The sequence below is a fragment of the Coptis chinensis genome, chromosome 1 (genome assembly GCF_015680905.1).
Source record: "Coptis chinensis isolate HL-2020 chromosome 1, ASM1568090v1, whole genome shotgun sequence".
NCBI classification, from domain to species: Eukaryota; Viridiplantae; Streptophyta; class Magnoliopsida; order Ranunculales; family Ranunculaceae; genus Coptis; species Coptis chinensis.
The window spans coordinates 83588392-83603366 of NC_141456.1; the positions used below are offsets into that span (position 1 = coordinate 83588392).

Genomic DNA, 14975 nt, shown 5'->3' on the forward strand with positions numbered 1-14975 from the left:
GGAGTTCTAACTAATCTCGTTTCGCCGAGTGCGATTGCATTGACCATATCTAACAAAACCTTAAACCATTAGGAATTCTCTGGCGGACGAGTTATAGCCTCGTGAGAGTTTTCCAGTGAAAGTACTCACAAACTTCATCTATACTACAACGACTAAGAAATAAAACTATTGTTTCCTTATTTATGCTTCCAATTATCTATATATTTCACTAGCAATGAATAAAGAATAATCAAGTCGAAACCTAAGCTAATATATGCATAATAATCAATCATCTATGAATAACATATATACAATGAGTAATACTATGAAATGCACTAGCAGGTTCGTTTATGAAAACTCGGAATAGCGTCCTTAAGTAGGTCCTCACATAAATGTCAAGTCAAAAACCACTCTGATTTTTCCGCTCAAGTTTCGCTACTCCAGTGTGCAGTGGGCATACTTTACCTTACAATCTCAATGACACACAAGGAAGCCGGAGTCGATCAAGCACATCTGCCACTTACTATCACACTAACCTATTCCTAATTGAGGTAGAGGTCTTTATTAGGTGTTGCGGGGATTAGGAGATGGTTTAAGAAGGAAAGAAATGGATATTCAAAATGGACAAGTCTGAGATAATAGAGTCTTCATATTAAGTAACTAGAGAAAACCTTGTTCTTTACTTTTGCTTCTACACATTGTTTCCATCCTTATATATATATATATTGGGATAGAGGCACAGTTACTGTAGCCACATTGTGGACACAGTGTATCCACACCACTAATCTCGTGCATCAACACAACTGATCTCTTGCCAATCCTACGGACATAGTCCACTCTATCCCACCAAATCGAAATAAATGAAATTTCAGAAAAACAAAATTTTGCGAAACAAAAAACATGAAATAAACAAAAAATCGTGTTTACCTTCTTCTCCAAAAAATTACATCGAGAATTCTTCTCCAAAAAATTTCTACCCTCTTCCTCCATAATTCACGAGGGTAATCTCTTTGGGCTGTGTGCTTCTTTCACAAAAGGTAATTTCTATATTTTGTTTAAAATATTATTGTACCATTTTCTCTATTGATTTGGGTACTGTTTTCTCTATTAATTTGGGTACCGTTTTATCTATTAATTTGGGTACAATTAACGTACTGTTTTCTTTTGAGGCGTTACAATTTCTTTTGAGGGTACAATTTCTCTATTGTACCATTAGCTGAAACTGTTAATTGTACTGGATAGACTTTGAAAATTCAAAATAAGTGATAAGAAAATTAATTTCGGTTTTTGAATGGTTTTTGAGGCAACAGCAGATATAGTTTTTGAATTTCCTTACGCATTTTCTTGACTAGCCTTATTATACATTTACACTTGTGACTTGCTTAAATGGATAACAATTTGTTTGAGTTGTAGTTGCTACTATACTTTGTTCACAATGCCCTTGTTTCCACAATTTTGACATTTTTTGTTACTGTAGATGGACGACTCAATATTGATTGATGAAGTCGGAGAGCAGGAAGAATATAGTTCAGGTGAGCTAATGTTTGAATTTTATTTTCGATTTCTACCAACGAATTCAATACTGTATTATTGTACCGTGTTAGTTTTTTTGTTTTTTTTTTGACGTGGACACATTTATTTGCAGTACCCGAGTCTTCTGCGGCACCTTCTATGGCATTTTCTTCCTCTGTTCAACCTCCGGAGTTTGAAGTGGAAGTGGAAATTGTGAAGCCACCATGTTTGGGAATGTGTTTTGAAACTCTTGAAGCTGCAAAACAATTCTATATAGATTACGGAAAATTGTTTGGATTTAGTCCCATAATTCGAAGCTCTGAAAAATCAGTTTCTTGTTCGGATAAAGTTAGTAGTTGTCAAATGACTTGCTCACGATTTGGGGTTTATAGAGATCGAGGAGGAAAAAATAAGAATGTGGATGGAACTGAGAAAGAAGTGAGAAAAAGAAACACAAATACAGTTAAATGTGGGTGCCTTGCTTCAATGAGGGTGACAAAGCAAAATAGTGGAATCTGGAAAGTGATGAAATTTACTTGCGAGCACAATCACAACCTGGTTAGTCTAGCAAAAAAAATGCGTATGCCTGTTAATAGAAATATGCCTGCTGCAGCTAAGATGTTGATTTACTCATTTCGTGACGGTGGTGTACCTGTGAATAAAGTTGTTGATATACTTGACGAGTTACAAAATTGGTTTTGATGATAGGGATTGTTGGAACCATTTGGGCCCCTCGAAAGAATACAAGAAACTAGTGAGAGGTGATGCTACCTCGGTGCTTCATTTTTTCAAGAAGAAAAGTATAGAGGATCCTAATTTCTTTTATGCAATACAGATGGATCATGAAGCAAGGGCCATTAATTTTTTCTGGCTAGATGGTCGGTCGCGTACACAATTTCAATATTTTGGTGACGTGGTTTTCTTTGACACCACATATCGTAAGAATGTATATGAAATGCCATTCGCCCCATTTACTGGAGTTAACCACCATATGCAATCAATCCAATTTGGTTGTGCACTACTTTTGGATGAAACAAAAGATTCTTTTCAGTGGGTTTTGAGACTTGGCTTGGAGCTATGGGCGGGCGTGCCCCATCTGCAATTATCACGAGATCAAGATAGAGCTATGACTCTAGTCATTGTTGGTGCGGTATTCCTAATACTGACCTGATTCTGCTGTGGCATATTATGAAGAAGTTCCCCTGAAAAACTTCCAAATTATTATTACCGGAAGTCAAAATTCAAAAAGAATTCAAACACCAGTATTCGCAAATATTTATTCCCTCGAGTTTGAAAAAGGAGGTGGGCAGAATTGATGTCTAGTTTTAAGTTGGAGGAGAATGAATGACTTCAAGAGATGTACAAGATTCGACACAAATGGGTTCCAGTTTATCACTTGGATACTTTTTATCGCCGCACTTCCGACTCACAGGGCATTCGAAAGCATGAATTCTGTTTACAAGAACTTTTTCACATCTACGACAACTCTTAGAGAGTTTGTAGTGAAAAATGATAAGTGTTTGATAAGGATTGTTGAAAGAGAAAAAAAAGAGGATTATATTACTTAACACTCGAATCAGATTGTAGGCAGTAATTCATTTCTCTTGAAGAGTGAAACAAGTGTATATACAAGGAATGCGTATGATAGGTTCAAGCAAGAATTCGAGTTAGCTAAAACTGAGTATGTCCTGCATGATGATGAAAAAGGTACTGACGGCAACAAAACCTACACTTATAAGTCGCGAGTTACAGGTGACGAGCGTGAATGGAAGGTGAAGTTCAACCCAGCGACAAAAGAAAGTAATTGTGAATGCAAAACTTTTGTGTTTTTGGGGATACCTTGGGACACCTCATAAAGGTATTTCAGAGTCGTGATATTGAGATTCCCGAGCTCTTTATTCTTAAGAGGTGGATGAAAAGGGCAAATAAGTATAGAGTTGAGTATGATCGTGGACTGGTAAGTGGCCATGAGAACTCTGAGGTACTAAGAATTACTCGACTTCAAATGGTTGCTAATCAGTTGGTTTATGAAGCTGCGAAAACTGATTCAGCTTACCAATTAATGCTACAAAGACTGCAAGAACTGTTAGTGGAGCTCAAGAAACAGAAGGAAGTTGACCCTGGTGTTTCAGTTGTTAATTCATGCACCATTGCTGATAGTTCAGCACCGCCACTTGATGACCCATCCCAAGTTTTACTTTTGAATCCTAACATCTCCCAAACAAAAGGAAGAAAAAAAGTCGTGAAGATTTATAAGAAAACTAAGGACAGTGGTAGAATAAAAGGTGGTCTTGAACAAGCATGCGCAAAAGCCAAAGCAAAGACAGAGAGGAGATGTACATATTGTAACAAAGTTGGTGTTAACCATGACAGACGAAATTGTCTTGAAAATCCAAACAGATTGAAGGGCCCAAGTAAGTATAATATTGTTTCCTTAAGCTTAATTCGTAGTATCCTATCTTACGCAATTGCCTCTAAAACTTAACGTTTTCCATTATTTTTTATTTACAGTATTGGATGTAGAGTTAGAGGACGAAGACGACGACGATGAGGAGAACGAAGATGGGGATGGGGAGGAGAACGAAGACGAGGATACAAATGATGACGAATATGATTGAAGCTTGTATTTGGCATGAAAGGTTTTGCGAGTTGCATGGCTGTTGCTACTTTGCAAGAAGCTGCTGAAGCTCTAACATATGATAACATTTCCCTTTATCCAGTTTTATCCTGCTCGTATGGACCCGGTGGTGGGGCTGTTTGAGGACACGAATCTCTGCACCATTCATGTCATCAACTTTATTTGGTGGGGCTGTCAGAGTTCTGGAATTGTGAAGAAGTTTTAGTGATTTGAGTTTTATTTGGGTTTTAGTTATTTGGGTTATTTGGGTGAATTGTCAGAGTTTTAGTAATTTGGTTATTTAGTGAATTGTCAGAGTTTTAGTTATCATAGTTTTAGTAAACTATTTATTCATTTTAGAACCTATCAGAAATTTTAGTAAATTATATGAACTTGATTATATGTCAGAACTTGATTACCTATCAGAGGTTTTACCTGTAAGAAGTTTTAGTAAATTATATGAACCTGATTTTATTAGAGGTTGCATGTTAGAGGGAAGGGCTCAGCAGCATCCATTTTCATGATTTTCTGAATCACCTGAAGATATAAACAGTTGATTTAACATGTATGGATGGATGGATGGATGCATTCTCCACATATAAAGTACACGAGCTAAGAATTCAGCTCTTGCTTGTTGTATCGAGCATCTTAGCGAGGTAAGTTATGTTCTTTCTGGTGTGAGTCGTTAGACATTGATGAGGCTATAGTTTTGTGATCATCTGTGACAATCCGGTAACCTTGGCAATGCGAAGGCCCACTAGAAGATTTGATCTTAATGCTTGCTGTTAAAAAGTCAATGTGATATTAATTTGCTGAAGCAGTGGGTTGTATATCAGCCAATAAAAAGTCCTTGCCATCATACATATTATTTTCCACTACTTCTAAAGACATATGTAAGCTACTCTTATCATCTGTATCACTCTGGGTCTGGGTGTGTGCATCTGAATGAGGAGGCTCTAACAATTTTGACGATTTTAACTTAACTTTAACGCGTCCCTGTACTCCTGAGGAGGGCAGAGCACATTCTAGAAGGGAAATCCACAAACGAAGGAAAGAGAGCACTTTTGCTTCCAAACAAACATAGATCATCCCGGAAGTAGACTATTTAACGCCCTTTTGTCTGCCCCAGAAGGAGCTGTAATCTCTTATGTTGGAGCGAATGATAGACCTCACATCTCCCTATGCGGCAATCAGTAAATCCATCGGCATGAGTGTGAATAATTTTAGCTGGCTCGTCAGACTCCACTTCTACAAAATGAGGTTGCATGTTACAAAACCTACTAGAAGAGCTTGAACTAATGCGTTAGGATCAAACTCTGACAAACTAATGCATCAGGATCAAACTTGTACTTGTGTGTAGCAATGTGAGTGCTGTCACAACATTGCCTAAACTCAAATCCTACCTAAACTTGTACTTGTGGCAATGCAATGTGCAACTAATCTAACACTAGAGATTAAATAAAACTGGGGAACAAAATGCATTAATCTGTAACCATAACTAAAATACCACATTCACATGTTTTCAACAGAAGTAACAGAGAAGAAAACAACATAAAAGTATATAGAATGGTTGGACTAGAACCTCATAAAGCTAAACTGAAAAGACTTAATCAACCTCCTCAATCTTGGGTTTTGCACCGCTACCACCAGCTGAAGGAACATCCTCATCCCTTCCACCAGCCATGTCAGCACCCACGCCCTGCCCTTGGACCAAAAGACTCCATTTTCTTTACTACATTCTTCCAGTTCATACCGTCAGCCTTAATACTAAAAGACTCGAAGAAACTTATTTAAATAGTTCACTTACTCCCTGACGAAATCTAGCCATCAATCACGTATCCAACCATTCAAACAGCTCCCTTGTTACATCGTAACCAACATAATTACATTCACCACAAGTTCACAAAAAAAACGCAATACAAAGAACTTGAAATCAACCACTCATCTAATTTTACAATGCAACTCGAATTCTTTCGACAAACCATCGTCGTCAATTTCAACTGTGATTTTGACTTTTTTAGCTTTTTTTGAAAACAAGGAAGAGGTGACTGTGGAAGAGCTTGAACTCGCTGACAACTCAATGTTGCGCCTTAACAAAGCTAACAACGTATCCAACCATTCAAAATCCTCCCCACACTCGGTGCAATTCAAGAATTTTCTGCCTTCATTTTCTTTTTTCTTCTTTGTTGTGTTAACCTTTCTAAACCCCGCACAATTCAGCTGTCTGCATCTTAGATTCTCCAGAGGTACTAATGACGATGCTCCCACATCTTCTAACCATTGGAAGTCTCCACAAGCGCGACAAGTCAAAAAATATTTCCCAAGAGATTGGATTTGGCTAGACTATTTCAGGATCCTACTTCCACGGCATTTCGAATGCAACAAGGGGTAGACAACCAACAACATTTCTCTGATGAATGAGTGTTATCACCACACCTATTGCACAAAGCTCTTTCCATCTACAGTAACAAAAAATGTCAAAATTGTGGAAACAAAGGCATTGTGAACAAAGTATAGTAGCAACTACAACTCAAACAAATTGTTATCCATTTAAGCAAGTCACAAGTGTAAATGTATAATAAGGCTAGTCGAGAAAATGCGTAAGGAAATTCAAAACCATATCTGCTGTTTGCCTCAAAACCATTCAAAACCGAAATTAATTTTCTTATCACTCATTTTGAATTTTCAAAGTCTATCGAAGACAATTAACGTTTTCAAATAATGGTACAATAGAGAAATTGTACCCTCAAAAGAAATTGTAACGCCTCAAAAGAAAACAGTACGTTAATTGTATCCAAATTAATAGAGAAAACGGTACCCAAATTAATAGAGAAAATAGTACCCAAATCAATAGAGAAAGCGGTATAATAATATTTTAAACAAAATAGATAAATTAATAGAGAAATTACCTTTTGTGAAAGAAGCACACAGCCCAAAGAGATTACCCTCGTGAATTATGGAGAGAAGAGGGTAGAAATTTTTTGGGAAGAATTCTTGATGTAATTTTTTGGAGAAGAAAACACGATTTTTTGTTTATTTCGCGTTTTTTGTTTCGCAAAATTTTGTTTTTATGAAAATTCATTTATTTCGATTTGGTGGGATAGAGTGGACTATGTTCGTAGGATTGGCAAGAGATCAGTTGTGTTGATGCACGAGATCAGTGGTGTGGATACACTGTGTCCACAATGTGGCTACAGTAACTGTGCCTCTATCCCACCCCTCATATATATATATATATATATATATATATATATATATATATATATATATTTTTTTTTTTTTTTTTTTGGCTTTTGACTCCTTTGATTCTATTTTTGGAGTTCTAACTATTTATTTTCTTTTATTTTATTTATTTATTTTTTATTTAGATGGAAACTTTCTTTTCTTATTTGTAGCGACTAACAAATTCTTGATTTCAAAGGTCTTTCTCTTTTCTATCCTTCATCTCTATTCTCAGACTCATTCAAAGAATGGGTAGGCTGATTTTTTTTTTTTTTTGTTTGTTTTGTAACAGGGTAAAGGATTTGCGGTTTATGAAAGGCTAAAGAAATGTTCAGAGGGGCGACTAGCAGAAAATAATTTATAGGTTTGAATTTCTGGCTATATCGATCTAAAGAGGGTCTAAATTCTCGCTTAGGATATGTTATAGTGATCAAGCAAGTGGACATGTGATTTCTTTATCCGGATTTTACTTCTCCTTTGTGTCATTTCTCAAATGTTTCACTCATATAAGGCTTTAGGCTATATTCTCACAAGATTTGTAGAATAAGTACTCTAGCCTAGATTTCAGAAACTTACTACCAACAATCATAGATACTCATGTAACATATTTATAGATAGATGCAAGGATTATTACCTACATATTAACCTAAGTTTCTAAGAACTATTCTAATGTAAAAGCTACGTGAGATTTCTAGATTATCAAGGGCCTAGAGAAGGAATCAATACCAATATTTTTAAGTGTACAACATAAACTTTTTATTACAATTTTTAAGATTTTTGATTTTTTTTTAACTAGAAAACAAATGCATACTGTACATATCTATATCCTAACAGATGCCTTAATTACACGTGTTTCTATGCCCCACCAAACAAGAAACATGCTTTGTCCTCAAAGTATTTAAATAAATGGGGTAGAGAAATACCATTGAAACGCGTGAAATTCTGGAACATCTACAAAACAAGGTTAAACATACTAATATAGAAAATAAAACTGATGCAACTCTATAAGAGTTCCACCCGTTATGGGGTTAATGAGAAATAAATTGCTTGGGACATAAGCAGACACTAACTGAAATAAAAACTAACCTTAACTCCCATTTAATCCTCATCCTTATTTCCCTCTCCAAAGAGAGGAGGTTCCTTCGCATCCTGCCATGCCATGATAACTTGCCAAGCCCGCTACCGTGTGTCATCAACTTGTGCTAACCTGTCGAGTGTTACTATGTCTGATGGGGTGTAAGGAGCAACCAAATGAGGCTGCACCTGCCATCCCAGCCAAGTCATTACTCGAAATGAGCAAACCACCCAATTGGTGGGTCTCATGACTTCAACCCTGTTCCAATCCGTGAATTGGGTATAGAATTCAGGTAGACAACTGAGCATGATGCGGCAAACCAAAATAGGCATAAGAAGATACTTATGATGCATGCTTTGGGCTCTCTTAAGACTAGCCATTAATACTCGGGGAATGTCATATCGGCGACGTCCCTCAGCTAAAGTAAGGAAAACGTCACCAGCGGTACTATATTGCAGAGGTAAACTGCCAATCCCCTAAAATATTCATCAGGATGAATAACATGGTGGTGCCTACATTGAGGGACAGGCTACCAAGGGCTATGTTATAACGCCCTTGGTCCATTATACAAAACACCCCTCCCCCAAAATACTCATGGAAATATGTATAGTCATAGAGTTATGCATTATCGGTCATATATCCCCACATGTGAATAGGATTAGGTATTGGTATTCCCGAAACTAATACTACCACATACTTATTGAATTCTAGTGGTGTGTCATCAACCGTGACGGAGAATTCTTGTTCTCCATCCTGGTTACAATAAAACTTCAAATTATTGTAAAAAAATTCAGTAAGCTTAGGTAAATACAAGTCGTCTTCACTTACCAGAAGATGCCTCCATCCGAACTGCATGATCCTTTCGCGAAACCAATGTCCATAAGTTGCTCCCCAACAAGTGTTCGAAAGACTGCTCCGATATTACTATAGGAGAAGTTATCACAAAACTACTCTCTAGAACAGCTGCAACGATCCTGAAACAACCCACAAAAAATTGGAATTTTTCGTGACCACGGGGTTCAGGGCGCGGGTCGCGCCTTAGTGAATTTCGAGTTCCATGCACTTAGGCGCAGGGTGTGCTCACTTTTTGCCTGGGATGGGTGCGGGTCGCGCTCTGGATGAAAACTGGAATTCCAGTGTTTTGGGCGCAGGTCACACTCAGGTTTGGGCTTGGTAGGGCGCGGGTTGCGCTCTGAAGAAATTTTAACTGGCAGTGCCTAGGGCGCAGGTGCGCTCCGAGGTGCTGAAATGCAGAAGTGAGAAGGAAAAGTTAGGAGTGAAAGGTGAGAGATGAATGTGAGGTGTAGTGTGGGTTGTGAGTGTAGAATGAAGGAAGTTTATATAGGTTTTAAGTTTCCAAAATGAATTGGAAAGTTGCCAAAAAGCTTTAAGGCAATTGCCGGAAACAAAATATTTCCAAAACCGAAAACGGAAACAACCCATATTCTCTATTCCAAAACAAGCCTAATATCTTTTAGGTTGAATTTAGGATAGAAACTTCCTTACTCATCGAGATTTCATCCTATCCACAATATCTATTCATAACCATGCCCATATCGGCAATATTCCCAACAATCATCGCAAAATTATATAATAAATTTTTGGATCATATAAAAATCATGCTAGACTAAATAATACCACCTCCAAACAATTCGGGAAGGTGGGATTAACAATAAAATCAACGCACAATTTGAAAAAAAACCAAATTATATTCAAAATTCAAATTCAAATACAATTAACTACCGAATTCAAATTTAACTACTGAATTCAAAAAACTTAATATCCGAACTAATAAAAACAATAAAAACAACTAAATAACATCGAAACAACATATTTTTTGAAAACCTAGCCACGTGATGAAGATGGACCCTGAGATGGAGATTGGGCCTGGGATGAAGAAGGGCCCGCGCCATCCGTCCTTTGACGACGACGCTCATGCCTCTCAGACTCATCTGAAATAGAAACCTTTAGGGGTGGCATGCGTTGTAGAATCTCTACTTGGAACAGGCGTTATGCTTCCATTGCTGCCTTCATCTCTGACTTCAACACTTTCTAATGCGCATCGTGACGCTGAAGGAGTGTCCCCATGTTATACAACAGATCATCCCCCTTTTTGAGGTTTTCAAAACTCGTCTGAAGGTTCTTTTGTTTATTTCAAATTATAATCTGCCTATCCCGTACATCTTCACAAATAACATAAATGCAACGCATGCCAGTATGCAACACTGACATGCGTTCTAAATCAGATGTACGCTTCTCCAAGGCATTTTCATCCAAACATGTCATGTCCTCCATTTCCTCATCCGAATCAACCACCCTATCCTCCGGCAACATCCAAGTCTTTTGGATGCACTCCGTATAAATAGTTTCATTTGAATGCAATTTCAACATAGTCCTCTCAGTTCTTGGTTCCCCCCCCCCCCCAAGACAACATTATCTTCGTAATTAAAGCAGGAAATGGTGCAATACTCTTCCCAACTCCTCTAATCATATTTATCAAAAACTCGAGGATACAGAATTCATACCTCTTCTCTTGCAATATCCAGGTAACGTGCAGATATGTCAAACCGATGTCGCTCACTTTCTTCTTCCCAATGACGTTCTTACCAATCCACTGAGCTACAACCAGTTGGTTGGTTCGTAGAGATGACTGTCGAGCACAATGAGAATTTATATTGTATTGACCCTCCATGAGAGTGTCTTTCATCAATGCAGGAACTCCAGTATACTGGGATTCGGTGGCTTCTAGGTGGTGTGCAGGCGTAATGCCTACAATCTCAGCCAACTTCTCTCTTGATAATTCTCTCCGCGTCTCGGCCACCTTCATGAAAAATTTTCTCATCCATCCAACTCTCTCTTCTTATAAAATTGTTCTACTAAATCGGAGTGGTAGAAATCATCTGTCGAGTACCACAACCTATTCTAATTCCTCCCAATCATCTCGTCATCGTAAAATGGCGCGAAGCGGTCGGCCGTAAAAGCTTGTTCTGGTAAAATTCTTCGTCTTAGAGCCATTGGAAGTTTTGAACTGATTTGAGGGTTTGTATATGGTGTAGGAAACAGTGTGAAATAACCTCACTAGAAAAAACGATGGTGGTGGCGCGGCAGCTCAAAATGTTTTTGGTTTTTTCTAATTTTTGGTGGTTGCAAATGTTGGGGATAGTGGTGGGAGAGATTTGGAGAATATTTGGGGTGGGAATGAATTTGGGCGTGGGTTAAGTTTGGTTTTCTTTTTTTTTTTTTTTTTTTTTTTTTTTTTTTTTTTTTTTTGGTTTAAAAAGCTTGTTAACGGCAGTGGGGAAGACAAACTCGCGACTGTTGGTTTGAAGATGGAGACGCATGTGTATGGCACATGCGCACGAGATTGGGCCCAAGCCCAATTTGATTTTTCGAATTTTTTCGATTTTTTCGCGCAACTTCAAACTAAGTTTGTCGCTTCGTTACTAGTCCGATTTATGCAAATGAGATATGAAAATGATCAGGAGAGAATTTCCAATCCAATGAACTATAAAAATACTCTATTCCGACCGTGGGTGATATATAAAAAATGGAAAATGCCTCGAAGTGCGTGCATAACGTAAGTTATGCGAACGAATGAACTCTCATTTCATAGATAATATCAACCCAAATCAAAATACAATTAAATGGCCTAAACATCACAAATGGAAAGTTGAACAATCCAGGACAGAAAACGAACACCCCACCCCCGCCCAAACAAATTTTAGACAACAGCGTTTAGAAAATTTGTTTTTAAAAGTGGGTCTTTTAAAGTCAGATTCCCGAGACTTAGTAAATTACTATGTTTGTGATTTTAACAATTTTATTATTTTTTTATGAATAAGATTTAATATAAGAAAAACAAGAAAGCAATAAATGCATAATTCACACCATAGAGGAACATGACTCAAAATCTGAGAAAATATGCAAGAGTGGAAAATGTGAATTATGTTAACTGTGGACTTAGGATCCGGTACTTATAGCCACACACTCCATAAGGAGGGCCCGATTACCTGAATGGTGCACTTACCAATATATGGAATTGTAAGGAAGTTCACCAACCAACAAAATGAGCCGTTTATAGTCAGATACCCTTCAATTTTCCATATATCAACAACCTAAAAAGTTGGGGGTCTTTCTATAAATAAATAACATGGAATGCATCCCCAAATAGAATCAAGTACCAAGATTTTCTACAACGCAGCTTAGTGAAATGAAAGCGAAGTTTGATAAATCTAGAATGTAACCGAGCATGCGCCTTCTTCGTTATCCTTGAATGAGAGCGTGTCAAAGTGAATGATCGTGAGAAAATGGATGTTTATGGAAGATATGTTGGATATGGATAAGTTTTAGAAGTAAGGAATGGAAAAATGAGAATGTGGGTTTAGCACAAAACTCATTCATGGTGTAGGTGGGAACTGTCTAAATTCTGAAAATGAAGGTGTCAAGTGCCTTTCCCTTGGGAATTATTTCTGTATTAAGAGGATTTAGAAAATCGTTAAGCACAGAAGAAATAAGAGGGTCCAAGCGCAAACTCCGGGTTCCTTTGGAAAGGTGGAAGGTGGGAAATATTGGTGATGGAAGATGAATGATTGTCAGCTAGAGCTCTCAGGTCTAGATCATTAGAAGCCTTGAGATATGCCAGACATTCCTCAATAGGTGGGTCAAAAGAAATACTGGGATAGAGGGTGAAAAATTCATCTTCCATCATAGCGTCAAGGGATAAATGGATGTTGGTAGGGTGGGACTCGCGATGTGGCAGGGAAGAGTTGCAAAAGAGTTGAAGGAAATCTTCCTCAATTTCATCTACGTCCAAGGAGTCCTTGTCGAAGTTGGAACTTCCAAAGGAAAGAAATTTGTGCATCTAGTCATCTGGAAACGTGGTTTTGAAATAATCATGAGCTAAGCTCTCGATCATGCTTATCTCTCCATCGATATAAGTATCAAGAAACTGTTTGATTGTTTTAAAAACATTGACATCAACGGAAAGATGGCCAAAGGACAAGGACATCGAACCATCGCGACAGTTTATAAGCGCGTTGGTAGTTGCCAAGAAAGGGCGCCCTAAAATGATCGGAACAAAATCGTTAGTGACTTCTGTATCGAGGATAACAAAATCCGTAGGATAGTAGAAATCCTGAACCTTAACCAACACGTTTTCCACTACACCCGTAGGATACTTGATAGACCTATCAGCGTAATTGCAACGTCATTGTTGTAGGTTGCATTTCCTGTAGACCTATTTGTTTATATAAATAATAAGGGAGTAAGTTAACACTCGCCCCCAGGTCTAATAAAGCAGTGGTCGTGTGAGTATCCCCTAAGGTGCACTATACAGTAGCACAACCAGGGTCCTTGTACTTAATGATTCCATTGTGTTCCGTTAAAGTTGAAAACTGTTTAGTTAAAAATGCGTCTTCAGGAATCTTTGTCTTATGCCTAGTAGTGCACAACTCTTTAAGAAACTTAGCATGGTGAGGTAACTTTTTAATCACTTCAAGAAAAGGTAAGTTTATCGTTAGATTTTTAAAAACTTCCATAATCTCGTCAAAATTTGTATCTTTGTTTAACATAGCTAATTTCTGAGGAAACGGTGGTTTCCCTCTATATTTAGCATATGGATCAACAGGATGGTTAACCTTGCTTTTCTGTTTCTTAGGCTGTGGTTTAACTGGTACCTCTACAGGGGTAGGATCTTCAGTTATCATTTCGGTATCTAGTTCGATATCCGGTGTAGGGACTACTTGTGGGGTAACTATAGGCATAGTTACGTTGTTATCAACCACTCTCCCAGAACGGAGAGTGGTGATGGAATTTATCTCACCTACGTTTGCATTTTCATTACTAGTATTACTGTTTACCTCAAAGGCTGTGTTTGGTGTTTTAGGATTAGGTATCGCTTGTCCTGGAAACACGCCTTTGGGTTGTACTTTCTCTTGTGCTAACTGCTGTAAGGAAAGTTGGATGGCTTGTAAAATTTGTTGTTTGGTTTGTATAAAGGCATCAAAACTATCCGGTTGTGGAGTAGAATTTGCTACTTGTTGTGTGACAGGAACTATGTCACGTTGATTATTAATGGGTGGATTTTGATAGTTATTATTTACCGGAATGATACCTCTATTAGTATTATAATAATTATTATTATATTTATTATAATTACCCTGACCTTGTTCTTGTCGTGGTTGAGCTTGGTTGTTATAATTATAATTACCCTGACCTTGTCCTTGCCTTGGTGAACCTTGGTTGTAATTGTTTGTTGGCCTAACATTTGGGTTAAACAACCTTGGAGGTTGTTGATTATTTCGCCAACCGAAGTTGGGGTTTTGTCGCCAAGTTGCGTTTGGTTTGCTATTAACGGAACAAACATTATTTTGTTGTGATTGTTGTTGTTCATAGGCGAGAGAACAATAAGAGTCTGGATGTTCAGGACTCAAACATAAATTACATGGATTGGAGTTAACATTCATGATGGTGATAGACGTTTGTTGAACAGAAATAGCCTCTACCTTTTTAGTGAGGATTCCATTAAATTTTTAAGTTCAGGATTGTATTTCATCTCAAACATACCGGCAG

At 37.7% G+C, this 14975-nt stretch overlaps 1 protein-coding gene across 1 annotated transcript; it reads left to right on the forward strand.

The window, feature by feature from the left end:
• The first annotated feature begins 3301 nt into the window (after positions 1-3301).
• LOC147525514 (uncharacterized) lies at positions 3302-4109 on the forward strand. Its single transcript, XM_086579578.1, has 2 exons — positions 3302-3905; positions 4003-4109. Exons 1-2 carry the CDS (start codon positions 3302-3304, stop codon positions 4107-4109), a joined length of 711 nt encoding a protein of 236 aa, XP_086435704.1.
• The last annotated feature ends 10866 nt before the right edge of the window (positions 4110-14975 follow it).

Coding starts and splice junctions, on each gene's coding strand:
- LOC147525514 (XM_086579578.1), top strand. CDS start 3,302: ATGCAAAACTTTTGTGTTTTTGGGGATACCTTGGGACACCTCATAAAG. Junction 3,906..4,002: donor AAACAGATTGAAGGGCCCAA/GTAAGTATAATA, acceptor TTTTATTTACAG/TATTGGATGTAGAGTTAGAG.